The sequence below is a fragment of the Zosterops lateralis genome, assembly GCF_965231275.1.
Source record: "Zosterops lateralis genome assembly, chromosome: 4".
Lineage (NCBI taxonomy): Eukaryota > Metazoa > Chordata > Aves > Passeriformes > Zosteropidae > Zosterops > Zosterops lateralis.
The window spans coordinates 52434972-52455582 of NC_139765.1; the positions used below are offsets into that span (position 1 = coordinate 52434972).

General features: G+C 37.2%; 1 protein-coding gene across 1 annotated transcript in view; it reads right to left on the reverse strand.

The window, feature by feature from the left end:
* Positions 1–201: 201 nt before the first annotated feature.
* Positions 202–20611, reverse strand: part of WASL (WASP like actin nucleation promoting factor) — a 48476-nt gene continuing 28066 nt past the window's right edge. Inside the window, exons 5-11 of the mRNA XM_083859835.1 lie at positions 16206–16229; positions 11303–11471; positions 8077–8119; positions 7540–7693; positions 3938–4455; positions 2743–2851; positions 202–1316 (exon numbers count right to left, since the gene is read on the reverse strand). Coding sequence (XP_083715961.1) covers positions 1255–1316; positions 2743–2851; positions 3938–4455; positions 7540–7693; positions 8077–8119; positions 11303–11471; positions 16206–16229 — 1079 coding nt within the window. The 3' untranslated portion in view covers positions 202–1254. The remainder of the gene's footprint in view (positions 1317–2742; positions 2852–3937; positions 4456–7539; positions 7694–8076; positions 8120–11302; positions 11472–16205; positions 16230–20611) is intronic.

The following is a 20611-nucleotide window of genomic DNA, read 5'->3' on the forward strand; positions in this document are numbered from 1 at the left end:
CAAATACTATTCTTGTGAATCAGGTTCTTGATCTTTATCACAACCCTCGGTCTTAAAGCCAACATATGAAGATAAAATACTGTCAATAAAGTTCAGTACTTATCCAAAGTGTATAAATCTGAGTTAATGACTTTCCAACCTACAAGATGTAGGATTGGTGTTTCAGCATCTGCTGTGTACCATAAAGCAAAGACTGCAAAGTAATACCACTTGTGTTTATTAGTACACCAATGTCCTACAAATTTTAAAAAGTAATTAAATGCTATTGAAGCAAGCCTTAAATGCAGCCCTTCAGCCTAAGAACCACAAAAAATTGATTTTAAAAATAGATCAAACTGCAGTGATTGCCAGCCTCCAGTACAGCCCCCAGTAATTTAGATATCTTCATTCTGAAAGTAATAGCAGGGGGAAAAAAACGAAACGAAACAAGAAAACAAACAAAACCCCAACCAACCAACCAACCCCAACCCCCCAAAAATCCCTCAGAAACCCTCCCCAAACCAAAACAAACCAACCAAAAGTTGAACTTGTCTGCATCAAAGTTGCCTTTACCACCATGAAAATATAGAGCCACCCTGTTTAACTTCAGATAGAGGTCCTCAATTGAAGAATTTAATTACCACTGCTGTTCACAGCAGTCAGTACTATAGCTAGGGCAAGGTAATTTTCACAACTAGCTGTGCATTTCTGTAGTGCTTTTGTGTTACGTAAAGCATATTGCTAATATTTGAACTGCAATGTTTTGATGTATTTGAAACCATGCAATAGTATAAACCAGCCTCAACATTCATATAGCATTGCATTTGAAATCATGGGGCTAAATAAACTAAGAGCTGCATCACTTAAAGAACATAGTGCTATACTAGGCTTTAATAAGAAAATTTAGATACAGAAAAAGTAGGGTATGAAAATAGTGTTTTCCTTCTTGCATTATAACTAAATTACATTAAGGTTTTTGTCAGTCTCACATATTACATTTAAACTCCCTTATTGATGGAATGGAAAGTATTCACATGTACATGATCATCCAGATGTAAACTTGCACACATTAACAGGGAGTAGCTTTGTAGAGGATTATGACAAACCTTTACAGATTAAATGAGGTATTGCACAGATTAATAAAAAAGCAAAAGGCAACAAAAATATACAGCAAATTGGTAGAACATTTACATGATAATTTTACAGAATCCATAGACAGAAAGCAGTGTTTAGTATATCATTCACCTTAAAAAATATATATATAATAATATATGATCAATCATCCCATTCGTCATCATCCTCAAAGTCTTCTTCATCATCTTCATCCTCATCTTCATCTGCAAGACAGGAAAAGCAAGTCACTTGCATGCACAGAATTAACATGATAAAAGTATTACTGATTTCTATCACAATTTTCTGAAAAGAGAACGATCAGTTCAAGGTCATAATGACAATACATTTAGTAATACTCTATTTTAAGATTGCTAGACATGACATCCAGTTCAGACAGTTACTAGCTGGAAGTAAAATCTAATTTGCTTCTTTTCTCACTCTTTTCCTCATGTAGGAAAAATGTGTTTTGTTTGAGACAAAAAGAATCAGAAGCTCTCATTTAATAGTTACTACTTAGTACTCTTTCTTAAAGAATGTGCAAGTTGCCAGCTTGTTCCAGACTATGTGTTAAGCTTCAGGAACAGGTTAATTTCTGGAATGTAAGAACTGCTTCCCCAGGTTTATTACATAATGGAATTTGTTTACTTTACAAGCAGATAAAAAACCAGCCTCCCAAAAAAGGTCTGGTGAGCTAAAGATCATCATGGATACTGGAATATTCGAAAATGTGTAATGAACATCAACCTCAAAGTCAATGCTTGCTGTTGACTTTATTCAGCCTCCCACTTTTTTTATATGCATCATACTTTAAGAAAATGTAGCCTGTTAAAATTAAACTACTTATTTGTTAGACAAGAGCATTTCCTTCCCATAGGAAAATACTGCATTTAGCTCCCTTCAGGTATTTAATTTATGTTAAGTACCAAAATTGGCAATTACTACATAGGGCAGTTTATCAAAAAACCATACTGCTCTTGGTCAGATGCTCTGCAGACTGCATACCCAGTTCTGATATCAACGCAAGCTCTAGAAATATATCAAAGCCTAAACAGAACAGATATACCCAAACAGCTGCACTGCAGCCACTGAACTACATTTATTACCAGCTGGTATTTGAGAAATGCAAATCCTCTTGCAGCCCTAATTTTTTCCCAGCACTTAAGCACAGAAAGTTGATTCAGCCCTGGTAGAAGCCTAGTCAAGTAACACTGAGTATCTGTTCCTTATCCAGGAGGTGGCAGCCAAAGCCCACTGGGAGCCACAGCACAGCAGCTGAATACTGACAAGAGATTTAATGTCAACAAACAGAATGCATCAAAAACTTTCTTCCAAAATACTTTGACAACTTATTTCATCAGACATCGAGTAGATAAAAACAAGTCAGTTACAACAACAACAACAAAGTCTTTATAAGGATATTAAGCTTGCTTAGTAACTTAGTTGAGGATTACTGTGAATTGCTACACCCCAGTAATTCAAAGCAGCATGAAGGAACCATTACCCCCACTGCCAGGGCACTGCTGAGAGCATTCTGCCCTGCACTATATACTGGAATCCATGCTTTTTTCTAGGAGTGCTTTTATGATAAATAGAAGTGCTAACTCTTGAAAACCTGATACCATGAGGTCAGAAAAATTCCATCAGACTCACCTGAAGAATGAATGGCTTTGCTCCTTTTCTGCATAACTTCCATTAATGCACCCACAATTCCTGAGGTGGGTGCAGGTGTAGGTGGTGCACTCTCCTGACCATCAGATACCTTGGAGAAAAGGTTACAAAAGAAAGATGCAATTAGCAAAACAGAACCTCTGTATTTTGAGACAAACTTCCTTGTACGATTAATGAGCTTATTTTCCACCAGAAGAAAGTGAGGAACAGCTTGTTCCTTTAGCTCAAACTGCAAAATCTTTATTTAAAAAAATAAACTTTTCTACCATATAACAACTGTAGTTAGCCATATCCAAGGTTAAATATTTCAGCTCTGATGACGTGAGCACTCATCTAAATGAAAACTTCTAATATGGTTGTACAGTCGTGACTTGTATGGCTCCATAACTATTATTCATTTTACCTTTGGTATATACCACAAAATATTTATTATCATTGTTTGGGTTTGATCATCAGCTTGAGGCTGATAATCGCTTCTGAAGTAATTAAATTCAACAATGCCTACCTCTAATGGCAAATAAATATGAACACACCCTTACACTTTTTACAGCAGAAGCCTCAAGTGCAGAGGAGCGGCAAAAAATAAGTACCAACAGGCAAAAGAGTTTTTAAGAAATTATTTTTAAGATAATCAGTGGCATCAGTAAGGAACAATAATAGCCTGTGCTGCAGCAGGGACAACTATGGCATCTCTTATGGGCAGCACTTGTCGAAACACTGGCAGTCACCTTCGTACAAGCCTCAATATTTGCAGAACATAGGTCCATTTTAAGATGAAGATAAAAGCAAACTAATAAATCTAGTGTTTTCCTTCCACTACCATTACTCCTAAACTCATCCCCTGCAGTTTAGATTATTTTACTGAATAGTCAGAAAAGCAGCAATATTTCATAATTCTTGCAAAAGTTCTGTACAGCCATGATACTACAGCATCATCATTGTAGGATTTATGGATTTTACTCAAAAATGAGAAATGAGTTTGAAAGGGTAATTTCATGCACCAAGACTCATCTGTAGCAAATGTGTGTTCTTTGCATTTTCTCAGTACTATTGTTTAGTCATCACTTCAGAAACTCTCAAACTTACAATCCAGCCCCCAAAGCAGAGGCACATTTTACTGTTCACACTGCACTTGCAAGTCCCAAGGGGACCTGGATGAGAAACAGCTTTTACTCACAGATTTCAACTGTATACCCTGTCGTATCTGGTCTAGCAGTGCATCTCTTCCTGAGCAGGACACTGGTCGACTGTTCTGTTCAACCTTCTTTAACTGAGCTCCTTCTCTGATTTGATCCAAGAGCGCTGCTTTGTTTCCCGCAGGAACTGGAAGCTGGTGATCAACCTCTGAAGGAAGGCCTGGTGGTGGTGGAGGACCAGGAGGGGGTGGAGGAGGCGGAGGGGGCGGAGGAACAGATGACCCGCTGGCTGGCGGCGGCGGGGGCGGAGGAGGGCCGGGCGGTGCCGATGAGGAATGCACTGGCGGTGGGGGAGGAGGATACATCCGGTTGGGAGGAGGCGGGGGCACTGTTGCACCAGGTCTAGACGGTGGTGGGGGTGGAGGTGCAGCTGTGGGAGCTCTCGAAGGAGGTGGAGGTGGTGCCCCTCGGCCCCGAGCAGGGGGAGGAGGAGGGCCCGAGCTGTGGGGAGGGGGAGGTGGAGGGGGTCCTCCTCTGCACGGTGGTGGCGGAGGTGGAGCTGAAATGAAACAAAACAACTTTGAATTACCAGCTACTCAATACCTGTAAGTCTTTCAGAGACTAGCAGAAAAAGAACACAGGCTGTGCCTTGCCTCTTGCAAGGATGTCTGTGCCTGTGCAAATATTACCAATTCTGGATTAAACTGAATACAGCTGAATATAAACTATATTTTTGCTCTATAGGGCAAACCAAGCTAGACATAGCCTATGCCAGTTGTGTGTTTTCTAAATGAGTCAACCATTGCAGGAAGCAGGTGCAATACATACAATGACTGAAAAAGATTCAGAAGAATCCTGTAAAATTTTGTTGAGCTAAGACAGAACAAAAGAGAAAAACTTTTCAGAAAATATACTTAAAGTGAAAGACAGAATTTCCACTTTCTAAACTATCCATTATTTTATTAGGTAATTACAGAAGCAAGCATTTTTTGAAGCAGTATTTTCTAGTAACACCTCCCCCCCCCTCAACTAATGCACTATAATGCACTATAAACTGACTTGTAGTCTCTTTTACTGAAAATTACTTCCAAGTATCTTTATGGCAAGGGCTGTCGAAAGGAAACAACTTTAGGGCTACACACAGGATCATTTCTCTGTGAAGTGGCCTTGAAATGTACTTGCTTTGCTAATGGCATTTTAAATAGCACTGTTTCATTTCCTCTTCCATTAAGCATCTAATGGCTCATGGTACTTTAGGTTGTGTGGTTGCTGCACACAACTACTTAATAATCCAGGTGTCATCATATAACTAAGAGAATTCATGTTTGATTCCATGTGCCTTTATAACAAAAATGGTATTACACTCAAGAAGATACTTTTTTACGCCTTCAATTATTCCCTTCATGTTACTTGCAAAGACAGTGGGCTGGCTGCACTGGCAGAGAAGGGAACATCCTTTATGGCATTTGGGGAAGCAGGAGTCACTAATACCTCAATGCCTCCTTCCCTGCTCATCTCCAGAAAAAGATACTACTCTTAAAATCATGTATTATGTTTTTAAGTTCCACAAGATGCTGATTTTTTTCTATCCCTCCACAAGAGCAACACAGAGAATTGCCTCTGAAATGCCATGTATTTTCCAAGAGACATACCGCCAACATTCTTGATTTTAAAAACTGCCTTTTTTGGCTGATATGGCTCTAGTTCCGTTTACGGCCACTGGAAGGCGGTATTACCAAGTGTAACAACCCGCCGAGCACTACGGACAGATTTTTGCAATACTCGGCGTGGTCATGGCTCCAGAGCCTGTTCTGTCCCTAGATTTCCAACACAAGGTTTAGATTTTCCTATGGGGAAATGGTTTATTCACATTATAACTAGAGAGATATGCCGTATCCAATCTGTGGAAACAGTATTCTGCCTGTCTGCACTCAACTGTAGTGAAATGAGGGAGGAGAAGCAAGGAAAGAGCACCATTAACTCATCCTCTCTCCCTTCCCCCTCAAACAGATGGTACAAGCAAAGCAAGAATAGAATTTTACGTTTTATAAATGCACAGTAATCTGTACACTGCTATTAACAATATAAATAATGTAATCGTCTATAGATGGTACTGTCACCAAAAAAACCACCAGTACCAAAACTAGGGAAAGGGCAGAGAAAACAGGAAAATAATTTCCATCTCAACAGAATGGCTTGTCTGAAACTCTCTAGTCAGCATCCTAGCAGGGTAAATATGTAAGCACAGAAATTCTTGCAATAAACAGAAAAAAAATGTTTTTCAGTTGAGAAAGAACACTTCAAACAGCGGTCAAGCCCATACATCAAATAACACAATTGTGGATAATCCCACTACAATACTGGAGTATTTTATCTACCTCTATCAAAAAGCACAAAGGTAGATTATCATCATGCATATTATAGATAAGGCAGTTTTTCTTTTAATTGCACACATGCAAATGGTCATAATGTGAAGTTAAAACATACAAAATAGAGAAATAGGCATTTTTACAATATTTTAAACTAGTCATAAGACTCCAAGGCAAGCCTTCTCAATCTAGTTTTGAAGTTAGCAATCTGGGATCAACAACCCTTTAAACATTTAAACAGAGTTAAGATTCTATAGAGAAGCTGACAGATTTCTTATTGAGAAAAAAAATTCATAATTGGGAATTTTACTTGCAATTTAACTTAGAAGTTCAGATGTAATTTTTAGTATTGCATTCAAACAGGTGCAGACTAAGGAATCAGCTAGGAAAGAAATCACACAACAGCATGAATACTTTGAAGCATATGCTTAGATGCCAGCTCAAGTACATACCGCTCCACCGTGGGGGACCTAAGGAATAAATGTAACAAGTCATTGTACCCTGATTCTGTATCTCTTAAGTCACTGAACAATTTACTCATTGCTTTCAAACCACTATAATTTCACCTTAGGTAATTTTTCTGTTGAGAAGAGCTCTAAGCAAATTTTTGGAAGTTTGACACTGGCAGTGTAATTTTACACTGACTTGTTATCTTCCACTAGATAGTGCATCAGCTGAGACCACATTTAAAGGTTAGGCAGGCAGCAGCTTATTTGAGAATTTTTTTGTAGCAGAAGCATGTTAAAACCTAATATTTTTTATTTCAAATTAAAAAAAACCCCTAACTTTAAAAAACATAAAAATGGCAGGTCTGTAGCTGTTACAAGGCTCTCTACAGAGTGCTGCCAGGGTAAACAGTCAGCATACATTCCTGCCAGCCATCTACTACCACTACAGCTAACAACAGCATTACAGCTTCCAACATTTTAATTTATTTATAAGATTGAGATTATAAATAAATATTTAACATACACAGTCTGAAAAATCTGTATCAAACATACTGCATAGCTTTGCATTCAGACTAAGTGCTACGGGAAATTACTTAATTGGCATCAATATCCTTATTCCTCAGGGTCAAGTACTCTAATGTGTCATGCCTGGATATTTTGACATAGTGTATAGTGTATGGAAACATGATCCAGTGCAACTGCAGTGACATGAAGCCCAGAGAAGAGAACCAAAACCGAAACTGCTCACCATCAACAGTTTCTACTGTAATCCTTAAGATAAAAAATACCCTGTTAATTTTTACATGGAAATAAAAGGAATCCCACCTTGTCTGCGCAGTTCATTTTTAACAGCTTCCACACCTCCTGTTTTTTCAATGAAATCATATATGACCTTTGAAGTTTCTTTGTCTTTTAGTTGAGCCTCTGAAATTCCACACAGATCAAACAGATTTTTCAGTTCTGGGTCTAAGTTGTTTACCTGCAAGTCATATACATTAGTTTTAAATAGCTTGGAATGTGGAAATACTTCTAAAATATTATTTATATTAAGGGAAAAAAATACCCACAACTATATAGTTAAAAGGAGCAGCAAGCTGATGTACATGCCTCTGAGTCAACTTTTCAAGGGGGAAAGTACTACTTTAGGAGGGGTAAGTACCCTGAATGAAAACCTGAAGAGTCTGCATCCTTCCCTCCCCAGTCCCCCTGCCTATTCCTCTTCTACTCCAACATCTCTCTGTTTACATCACATCATAAAAATCCCAATTTATAATTATTTAATTGTACAGTTAACTTTTTATTTAATGCAAAATGTCTCTAAAGTTTAAATCACTGTCTTCAGTAGCTTACTAAATTACTTACATCAAAACCTGTGTTTGGATCCCAACCAACATGTCCAATGTGTCTAGAAAAGCAGAAAAGTCCATTTAATCAGCATAAAAAGAATCTTGTTAACTAAAATAAGAGGACAAGATGATAACCAGAAATGACTACCAGCTTCTAAGCAATCTTTATTCCTCAGTGCCCCACTTGAGAATGGAATAGTAAAACTTCTTTACTTTTACTTTTTGTCTCATATCCAGAAGACCAAGTGGAGAATTTCTCTCCCCAGGTTACAATCTGTGGCAAAACATGAAAGCTTCGTGCCACCCTGTGGTGCAAATGGATAATGATGGAAGGAGTGCACAGGGATCAAGGAAAAGTTTAGCCTTTACATAGCAACTGGACCTTAAGCTATTGCCAAATTTTTCCAGCGCCATGCAGCTGGAAAACCTCCTCCCTGTCACCACTGTGTTCTCCTATCACCCCTTTCCCATTCACATCTTTCCAAGATAAGTCAGGACTGTTTTCAGGTGTCATCTTCCTAAGCTTCTAGTAGCCATTTCATGTAGCTACTCAAGTATTATTTTATGTGATGCTATAACCAGTTAGAACACAGATGAGTTTTGTGCCCCTCCAAGCTACTTCATGATACTGCTATTGGATACGGAAAAGAGCCATAATGTTACCAGGACTCCATGTTTTGTGATTCTTTTCACATACGGTGACTTCTAGAAGCAAGATACAGTTTTCAGGAGGTTCAACTCGGAGTTATAAAAACTACCAGGTGAGCTGTTAGTAACTAATGTAGTCTAGGTTAAGCTTGCTAAATTACAAAGACTGTTTGGCTGCTGTTAAACAGTGCCTTGCACGAGACCTTGTATTCTTGTTTGGGTCCGTTTTTATCAACAGCACAAGTTTTCTTCATTAAAATACTTAAGTACATACAATGATCAGTTTTGGTTTTGGTGTAACTATGACTAGTTAACTACTTACTTGAAGAAGCAAGAAAAGTAAAAGGTTTGGTTTAAAATGACATTATGCCATAAAAACGGAAAACCAACAAAGTGCCCGTTTTGCCTAATTATTTAAATGCCTTTAACTAACTACCAAAGTATGGGATGATTTGTTGATTACAGAATTCTGAATGCTAAGCTACAGCCTGGTGCACATAAATTAAACATACACTTCCTAACAGGGTCTCACATGTGATCACAATGTATTAACCTGGCATATGTAAATTGACATTAGTTTACCACTAATATGATCTTACCTACATATTTGTGCACAATCTGTGTGATTTGGGATGCTCTTTCAAGAGGTTGTGAGTGTACAACTCAGAATTTGGTGCACTTAATTGACACTAAAGTTTTATATGCCATAGTTTTAGCATTATTTTTCATTTACTTTTCACCCTTCAGAGTAAGATAAAATACTTGTACACACTGACTCTAACATGCATTTTTCAGATCTTTTCAATGCAAATACATACTTATCAGGTAGCCCCAAGTTTCATGCTACTTATACAGTAATAAGTTACATTTATGTTGAATACAGATTGGGTTTTTTTTCTCTAAACACAAGCTCCACATCTGTAACAGAAGGCATTTAAAAATTTTATATATTGATTGCAACCTTGATCTGGCATAAACAGTGACCATGTTGGTTGTCACAAATATCACAGCACAAGTGATAAAAGTTATCCTACTGGCTTATTTGCCTAACAATACCAAATGCCAGTTTCCATATGTTGGTACAAAACCAGCAATTAAAGTATCTTACATAGTAAGATGACACGTAACTGCTGCACTCTGCAGGAAATAGTCAAAATAAGCCAAAAAAGACTTTCAACAGACTCATTTTGCAAATGTTCACCATTTACAATTACATGATACTGGAACATATCTTTTGTTTGAACAGGATTAAATATTTTACCACCTTACTCTCAGCTTCTCTAGGTCACAATCTGATAGACATCATAAACAAAGTCTCAAAGTAATTTTATCTCTATGCTGCTACACAACCCCTTCCATAAATTCCCAACAGAGGTCTGACCAGGGTAATGAAAATTTTGTCCGCATATGCTCAAGTCTGCATCAGTACAGCCACAACAGTGACCAGCCACCAAGGACTCTTTGTTTTTTGTTTCCCTCTTCCTTCTTTTCTACATTTTTCTGTTCAAGTGACACTAACAAGATACAGCACTTCACTGATACTCAGATCAGTAAGGAAAGGTTGATACCTAAGCAGAGCCTGTTTAGGGAAGTGTTTTAGCCCACCTCTTTTATGTTCCATCCACTATCCCCATTCCACAGAGCACTGTCTCAAAACACTGTGCAGTAATGTTACTGTAACTAGTAATGCCAATATTACTTAATGGAATTTTATTCTGGGAAAACACATCAGTGTAATGATGCAACACAGCAGTTCAAAAGAATAAGACATTCACTTGGCACGTAAATGTCACACTGGTTTTCTCATGCTTCACAGAAACTGATCTCTCCTGTAACTAACTCACACTCTTTAAGTTCCTGTTGCTTCAGCAAATAAAGCACATTTATTTAAAAGGCAGAAGATTATTACATCAATTAATGTTCAGGAAAGCAACAGTTAATTGAGTAGAGTGACCAAAACCAAGTTTCATGAAAGTGAAACTTAAAAGTGGTACATTGTAACTATTTCAAAAGATTGAAGATCTGTAAGAAATTACAGTAAGAAAAATTGCTGAAGGATGTATACTGTACTCTCATCACAAGATACCAGTCCTAGCTTACACATCAGAAAAAGTTTGTAAACAGAAAGCCAAAGATTAAATGATGGCAAGTAATTTCTGCAGTTATGACAAGTCAGGACCCAAATGTGTATTTCACAGCTAAACATGCGCAGGTGTAGGAATCACAGTGTTAAAGAGTTGAACATTGAGGCTGAATATGAGTCTCCACTGAGCTGACAACTTCAGTAAGGCGCCTCTATGCAGCTAAAGTGTTTTCTAAGCTGATTTTGGATAGCAAGTTACTTTTTGTTTACAAAAAGTAGGAAAGCTGCAGGAAAATCCTCATCTGTGTCTAAGCTAACCCTCTTTTAAACCCCACAGCATTCCAGATAGCATTTACTTAGTTGAGATTACACAGATTCAAGAGTTGGCCATTTTCAAGTGTAACTGACACACAAAAAATCAGAAAAGCAAAATACCAACATCCCCCCACTACCCCAAACAACAAAACTGCCACCCACGTAAAACCAAACTCAAACTCAAGAATATACTTACTGGAAATTAGATGGAGTTCCAATATCTGCCTTTGTCAATCTTCTCTTTTTAGTTTTTCCTTTCTTCTTTTCTTTGGTATATGAAATATTGTTGACTTGTGGAGTATAAAATCTGTTAGTTGTAATTTCTGGGTTTTTGATATCAACAGTTGCCATTGGTAGATTTGGGCCTGTGAAAGTAAAGTACAGGATTTTTACTACTGTGTTTCACCAATGCCATGTCCAATCCACAAACTCTGGGAGCCGTTTTTGAGCTGTAGAATTCTTGTACTCTAGCTGTAGCTCTGCATGTGTCCAGATGGGTTCTGAACGTCAGATGGATAAACTATGATTTGATGAAAAAAAAAAAAAATTGCTAGAGCAGAGCAGCAGGAATATATTCTAAACTACGTCTTGTTTTTTTGCCACATGCACAGAACACATGTGATGAGAAACATTAAGTAAGATACAACATAGCTACAATCCTAGATAAGATCAAAGACTTTCATAAACAGTTAGGCCCAAGAAGCCAGCAGGCCATTACCTGGGCAGCACACTAAAATCATCTTTCAGGAGACAGTACCTTCATTTAATAAGCCCTTCTGCCACCACACACAGTCCCTGAACATCACAATAGCTTCAGAAGGCTGCTCTGGACACACTATACTGTCTTCAAACATAGGATAGTATCTGTGGAACTATTCAGGATTTCTTATGTCTCTGTAATAGGTTTTCAAACCAGTGGAGTCCCGGATAAGAAACAGCTTGCAGCGACAGTAAAAAGAGCACTAGAAATAAAATCCATAACTTGTGTGCTTCATTTATGTTCTCCAACTTTGTTTTTAATTATAAATAATTCTGAATTACTATATGAGCTATTTAAAATGCATCTGAATTATACTTATGCCAATTTTAGCATTTTAATTTTATGTTACTTGTGTAATACTAGCAAACAAACATACCTAGCACATGTTCCACTCAGGTTTTTTAGCTTTGACAGAAGATAACTCTTCACATAAGCAAGTGATAGCAGTACTTAAATACTAAGAGGCGATTTATGCATTTATCATTTACATACATATGTATACACACACACACACACACAGACGTATTTTTAAAGAAACTTACAAAAAGGGTAAGTAATTTCAGTTTTGGAAGAATGAGATTAAGCAGGTCATTTAAAACCAGTTTGGCCAGAAATAGTTTGAAAACATTCCCTACTTCCCTGTGAGTTAGGACCCAGTGCCTAGCAAATCAACTAAAGTAAGATACAGTCTTACGGGGCAGATGATAAAGAAAGTCTAATTAGACTTTGATAAACCTGAACCTTGTTTTGACACTACTTTTTCATAACTGCATTCAGAAAGAACCAAGAAGCCTTATGTTCACAATCCAATATAAGAATCAGAAAGGACAAGTAGACAACATCACAGATAACACAGCTGACACTTGCAGGTAAACACCTTGGTGGGAAGCACCTAGTAAGGGCAGGACAAGAAACAATAACAGGAACAACAAGAAACATGACACAGGACTCGACAAAACTCATCTAAAACATATGACAACTCCAACAGTCCTGTAGGAGTCTTAAACGACAAGATTAAAAACTGCATGAAAAAAATTCTAAAATGATTTCTGCTAAGCAGAAATACTTTTATCTAGAAATGTTTTGATCTAGACAACTGTCCTTTGAGAATACCAAAACAAGCTGACCACGTAAGACTACACAAAACAATTTGCATTGTTAGACTGTCACTTAAAATTAGCACTGGCTAATCATCAAATATTATCAACTCTAAACTTAACAATAAGTTCAGTAAAATCTTCAGAATGAATTGAAAATCACAGTCTTAATTTCCTTGGTACAAAACAAAAAACACTAGGAGTTAATCTTATTATACTCACTTATTATATTTTCTGTTATATTCTGTCCATTTTCACCTATTATATTGGTATTTAGAGTTTTAATAGATGTATTGACATTCAGAAAGAAACTGGCACCCTTATAATGCTAGTAAGTTGGTGATATTCTTCCCTCAATTTCTAGCAGTCTTTGAAATGCATCTTTTTGTATATAAAATCCTGAACTAACCAAACGTGGTCAGTTGTATGTAAAGCAGCAGCAATTTGCAAACAGAAGTTTTATTCAGCTGAGCTAAAATCAAGGACAGCCTGATTCCTTGACAATAATATTTATACAAGAGGTTACAGTAAACTTAAAGATGAAATTTTTTCTTACCGTCTGGTTTGGACCTTATCTGTCCACGAGGGATAAAAGAATCTTGGAAAGAATTGTACTCTTCTAGAACTGCCATATTTATATCCAGTAAAATTTTCCCCATCATTACACATGCACCTTCCCCAGCAGGTGTAGACAGCTCAATAAACGAAGATGAGAGAGGCATATAGAGCTCATCATTGGGAAGTACCTGACAGTACAGTGGCTTTAAGCATCCACTGTTATCAGTATCTGTGGCATCTTCAGAAGGGGCTCCAGAAAACGTTGTACAGAACATTTTGAAATGTTAATTCTAGTCTGTATTTTATTTAGAGCCTCTCTAGGTATCTAACTCAAACTACAGACAAGCCCCACAAGAAATGCAAACTGCTCTGCTTAACAGCTGAAACAAAATTCTGCCACATGGCTCTTCATGATTCCCTCAAAACCTAATACTCTGACAAATCCTCATTTCATCCAGTACTTCATACTAGGTCAGTTCAACCACAATAACTCTTCTTTATTTGCATAAAGAGACCTAGCTATTACAAATGAGTAGAACACAAATCCCAGGAAATTACAGACTAATACATTTTACATAACTGTTAATGCCAATTTGAGTTTAATCCTGCAATTCTACAAAAAAAAAAATCATCTTAAATCCCTATCATTGAAAACGTCATACGAAAGACCAAGTGCTCTTTCCATGCAGCTTCAATGTATGCAAAAAATCCAGACTAACAAGCCCCAGTAAAACAAAATTCCTCACAGTATTTCAACCATGGGTCATATGAGTACAGAAATGTGACTATTCTTGTTTTTCAGTTTTAGAGCTAATAATGCATTAATACCCAGCACAAAAGAAGCGCAGCTGTTTAACCTTTTCCCCCAACATAATTTCTAAACAGAAACTGCATATAGAGAGTAAAATAAAAGCTAGCTGTTATTACAACAGGTGTGGTTTTTATTTCCTCCAGTTACATGCTGATAGTATGTACCTGCTCTACAACCTGACACTATAATCCATGCCCTGACCACGTCTTCTCTGTGACTACTGAGACATGTCCACACAACTTTTCACCAGCAGAGAAGCTAGGCATTACAGAATTTGATAAAATCAGAAAAGGAAAAGGTTTTGACAGGTTTTGAAAAAGTATGTGGATGTCCCAGGGAAACAGTTTATTAAAAAACAGATGCTGAAGCCTTTAAAGTGATTATGAAACTGAAACACTGAGCATAAACCCTATGTCTTCCATAGAACATTAAGGATAAATTCAGCATAGGGACAATGACTGCAAGTTTAGTATGAGAGAATTTTTCTCAGAAAAATATTGTTCCCAAGGTCTTACAGGATGAGTTATGGAGAGTATTTTAAGCACATAAGTTTTTGCAGGCTTGGTTTTCTCAAATCTTATTCTATTCAAGGATAGCAAAGTAGACCAATTATTTGTTTGTGTTATAACAGAAACAAAGGCTAAAGTTTTTGTGGGAGGTGTTACTACATGATTGCTGCTGCTGTAATTCCCATCTGCTCTGCAGACATTGCTATCAAGGATGTGCTGTTTAGGTGAACAGAGCAGTTAAAACCTTCTGAAAGCTCAGAAAAGCTGCCAAGACCATTACGGATGGTATTACTGTGAGTGTTTCAAAACTAAACAGCCCAGTCAAAGTTTAATCTATACTAAAAATGCCCGACCTAAATTGATGGTTGTCTGTATTTCCTCAAAACTTAAAATTTATGGAAAAGAAAAAGCAATTTTTGAGAAGAATTCCATATGAGGAAGGTTTTATCTGGCTATATAAAAGGAATCATTAGTTCCCATAATTCAGGATTAGTTATGAATTACCTATTTTGGTGACCTACAGAGGAATGCTTGAATGACTTGATTAGAACAAATTTTAAGGCTACCTAAAGTCATAAGCAGATTTCAGAAGATCAGTTGACTCTACCCTTGCTCAAGCAGCAAACTCACAGGTACATGCTATGACCTATGATCTGGATCACTGACGGAAATATGACAGGAGAAATCCCTTTTTAACTTCAGTGTGAATTCAGAAATCAAAACCAACAAATTAGATATTCACTGATGCACCTTTATCATGATTTGAGAATGGACGGTAAAAACGTTTATCAATTTAATAAGAGGATCTCCTGAGGAACCTGTATCTTCAGGCTAGTGAGACATGTTCCTGAGAGGCAATGAGATTCAAATAATTCTTCACTCAAAAGAAGTTTAATATTGATGAGCATATGACATAAATCCAGAAGACTATGTTACGTGGTTAGCCAGATATACTGAAATTGAAATATTATATCCTATTAAATCCATCATTATTATGCCTGCCATTAAGACAAATGGACTAAATTTGTACATTGGTCCTATACATGTATATTCTGAAGATCAAGCAGCAAATGCAAGGCACAAAGTTTTCTTCTCAGTTTAAACGGAAGGGCCCTCTCTCCTATTTGCAACAAAACATGCTCCTCCAGAAACATTCTTTACAAATGCCAGCTAAGCCACAAAGTTTTCAAGCCACAACTAAACAAATACCAAAGAACAGAAACAAAGAGAATACTGTAACCTCCACTTTACTACTTTTGTCCCTACATGACTATCCTGAACAAATCTGAAACAAAGCTATACATAAACGGTAAATGACAGCAGAAGGAAAAAATAAAATGCAATGATTCATGCAAAAAACTTACCATTTGGTGGATCTCGTCTTTTTTCTGTTGAAAAAGAAAAAGAGCCATTTAATCACAGGTATAACAGGAAAAAATTCTACATTTTGGTGTAGATCTTGACCTTGACCTCAAACTTAGGAATCTATTAATATCCTTAAAATCTACTTGTGCAATTGAAAAAAAAAGTATTACAGAACAAAACCCCCCAATCTTAGATAATAAGCACTGATTTCAAGCATACAAACTGAGGAGGAGTGTAAGGCAATAGCTACCAACTTGGTTTCAGGCATTTCAACTATGAAGTAGAGTGAAGTATTCAAAAAGTATCTGTTTTAAATACAGCCTATCAAAGTAAGACTTTTGAAGCATTATGCTTTCTGATGTCCACTGAATGAAACTGTTCTTTCATTTTTATCTGAAATGTAATTAGCACTTTTATAGAGTATTGCTCCCTCACAGAACCTAAAATTTAATTCATTTTTGCTTTATGCAAAAAAAATAGGACACAGTGGCAAGACACTTCACCTATGTTATTCAACAGGTAACTGAACAATATGGAAAGAACTAGAATCTCCTTGATACTAATGTGATACATTAGTAGCACCACTATTCATAGCACCACAGTGTTCTACAGATTATGAAGAATCTGCTTGATGATTTAAAATGTAAGTATTTCACACCTCAATATTCTGAGCCTATAATAGTAAGGTCCCCTTTAAAGGAGATTTCCCTCATTTACTATTAATTCCTATCCACCCCCAGTACACATTTACACTATTTGTCTATCTATACACACACTTTTAAGAAATTTGGATTTAGCAGCACCCATAAAGGCAGGCAGTTTATCATCTCACTACAACAAAAGCCACAGCTCTGTAAGGATCTGGAGTATCTGTAATCTAACAGGGGCTCCCAAGAGTTGAATAATAAGAATTTGTAACAGGCACTTCACTTTCCAGCCAGCCCCAAAATAATGGTTAACTTGTTGTATTTTTCCAGACTCACAAACATAAGAAGGGAGAGGGTGCCTCCACAGATGGTGCTGACCTTGTCCTAGGAATACTTAAAACCCCTAAAATACACAAACCTAAATATACAAGGCAAGTCGGCCTCCTGTCAGTCCGCTGATCTTCAGGTAGGAATAAAGGAATCTGTCAAGATCATCAAACCTTCATGGGAAGGTGACCAAAATCCATTGAGAATCAACTTTTGATGAATATGCCTTCCAAAGACAGTTGAATTTTAGGTCACAGCAGGTTAGTTTCAAGCATAGAGAACCTCTGCAAGGTTCTCAAGGGTGCCTCAGCATAAGGTATCAGGTCTGAGGTAAGAAAAAGAAAACAGGCTTTTTGGCCAAGTACTGTGCTCTCTTTTCCTACAAGATTCAGTTTAAGAAACATCTTGTACTGTCTACTAAAAATGAATTAAAAAAAAAAAAAAAATCAACTCCCAACTCAACCTTTGGACCATAATCAGAGTTCTAGACAGCAATTCAGAGACAGCAAAGGAGAGAGAGTGCAGGACTTGCTGCAAGTCATCTGCCAGAGGATGGGAAGATGGCAAAAGCAGGAGGCATTCATAGGAAATGTTACGTGGCCTTGAGTGAAATCATGGGAATCCTTCACAATTTTCATTATAATAAATAGATCAAGAGAAAAAAATAGTGGGAAACAAACCAAAACATTATATACATTTCCTGTCATTTTTACTGGCTTGATTAATTTGTGGCCCAAAGAGACTAGCTCTGCTTTTCTGTGGTTACCACTGCTGACTTTTGTTCCTGAAGCGCAGATGACCGGACGAGAGTGGCAGATTTGGTTTTTGAAGATGAAGATGCCTACTGATCTAAAACAGATGAATACCAGCAGCTGCCTGAGTACAAAAAACATAGCTCCCTTCACCGAGCATTCCTGGATTCCTGGAGCACCCAGAGAATAATCTCTGCCAAGACTTGAATCCAATGCAAGCTGAGCAGGTTAGAGATGCTGTTGTCACCCAGACAGCAAAAACAAAAGCTGTGACCAAAGATGAAGGAGAAAAAAAACCAAAGCAAATTTAAAAATCCTTCTCCATATGAAGTATCTACCCTGAAATTTATGAAGTCCGTTATGAAGGTGTTCAGGAGCTAAAAGCTTGTGAAGGAAAAAAGCAGTTTCATGGAAGGTTAACAGAGCTCCCATCCATGAGCTACAAGCAGTACATAAAAATTAGTGAAGAAGCCTCCTACTTCAGAAAGAACTACCTGCAGTTAAGAACAAGTGTCTGCTTCCCTTTTAGGGATGAGTGCTCAGCATGTGGACAAGGCACTTCTGTATGTACACACATTTCTGAGGCAAGATAATAACAATAAAAACTAATGGTATCTATGTGCAATAGCCAAAGGGAGAGTGTGCTACAGTGATAAGCACTGAGATGAGACACACTGTGTTCACCCTGCTTACTGGGGCCACTATTTGGGATTGGTTTAAGAAGTAAGTGGAGAGATTATTTAAGTAAATCTACAGACAAATTAATGAATTATAGCAATTCCTTTCTAATCTAAGGTTAAGAATTTAACTGACAAACAAAAATACCCAAAACCAAAACACCAAAGCTGCCATAATTGAAAAGACCAACGCAAACCAGAGTTTAGCTAGATTAAACCCTGCCCAATTACAAAGATTGGGACAACAGAAAAAGAATTCTCCCTCTCCCTTTGTCCCTCATTCTATTCGCTACTTGATTATTTTGTACATTTTTAAGCTTTTGTACATTCTCTATTTGGATCCAAACTTTCACCTCTCTGGAACTCCAGATGCACTTACTCAGGGGTTGTCTGTGTACTGGAGTGCATTTCATGCTGAGTGAGGAAGAGCAGAACACTGTTGTGTCTTCTCTTAGCTGTCACACAGTACTTTGTGTACTAACCTCAGCACCAAGCCAGAGCTTTGTGAGCCAGAACTGCTGTTACTGCTACCTTTCAACAACGTAAGTTTTCCATAAGACTCCCAGAGAAGTCTCCTAGCAAGCCCTGAATGGCATAACAGGCAGATAAATGATCACACGGAGTGCGTAGTTGAGTTGAAAGCATCTCAAGTTTCACTACTATGAAATGAAACATACTTTGGAAGGTATGAAAGTAAAAATCCCTTTAAAACAGAAGAGCATCAAAATCATCAGACTATTACCTCCATCATTGAGAAATTAATATGTATTAATATTATAAATTATATACAACTCTGGTATCATTTGTATATATATAAATCTATATGTAAATAAATATATGTTTTATGTAAGCATTTATAAATAAATATAAGCATAAACACTAACACCAAATCAGCTTTGATATGAAGAGTGCAAAGCCTGTTATTTTAGAAGCACAATTAAATAGTCACAAGGACAAACACAGAACTCCATCTGGTGGCTTGACTAAGCATCTCGTAACTGTTTTAAATTCTTCATTTGCAGCTCTGAACGAGGTAAAACCTGAAGTGTTTTCAGGGTTTTTGTTTTTCATTTTATTTTCTTTTTTAAATAAAAGTTGTCTTGAAGTTGCAAATGTTTGGGGAGGTGGAGCTTTTTGTTGAAACAATATATAAAATGACATGAGCTTTAGCATACAAACCAAGATATTAGTTCAGAGAGTAAACAAGAAAAACTTAATGTGGTCCTGTGGAAAAAAATCACTACATAGAAGAAAAACTCCATAAACAGAAGGTTTGACCGAATCATTAGTTTCAAAGTTTGCTATGGCCAATAATGCAAACACACTTCTTCCCATGTCATGTCTGTGCACTGTAGCATTTGTTTCAGACTTGTAATAGAGTAAAACTTCAGGAACAGTAGATGCAAAATTACTTTTGCAATGTGAGTATAAGAAACTTTCTAATTGCCTCTTCTTAATGATCCCACTTCTTCTCATTAAACCTTATGAACTTATTCTGAGCTGAGGGAATCTTAAAGAAGTCATTTAAGCTCCCAGAACAAGTGCTCTGCTCCTGAGTCACTGTGCCTTGGTGAAATCCAAGTGAATACACATTTGCAAGAGTACTTGCAAGGACAGCTTTCCAAGCTCTCCAGAATGAAGGTTTCCTCCTTTTACAGCAGTCTACACTGCATTGCTAGTGCAATTCCAGAATGGATTACAAAAATACATCCTGTAGCTCATACACAAGTCCACACTACATCTTACAGCAGGCCTGAACACATCTATTTGTTCCAAGCCTGTATCTTGTATCATATTATGCTTCACAGACACACAGCTGTCAAGACAGGAAAGTTGTTTATGGGATCCCTGGAAAATGACCAAGACAAGATCTGTAGGAAGCCTGAGCTGCCTTTAAAGCACTTACCAAGCTCCTAAGGCATATTGCACCTGGCAAAAAGCATGCTGTGCTTCACTGACTGTCCTGTGCTGCTAAGGACAATATAGGCACATTATGTCTTCT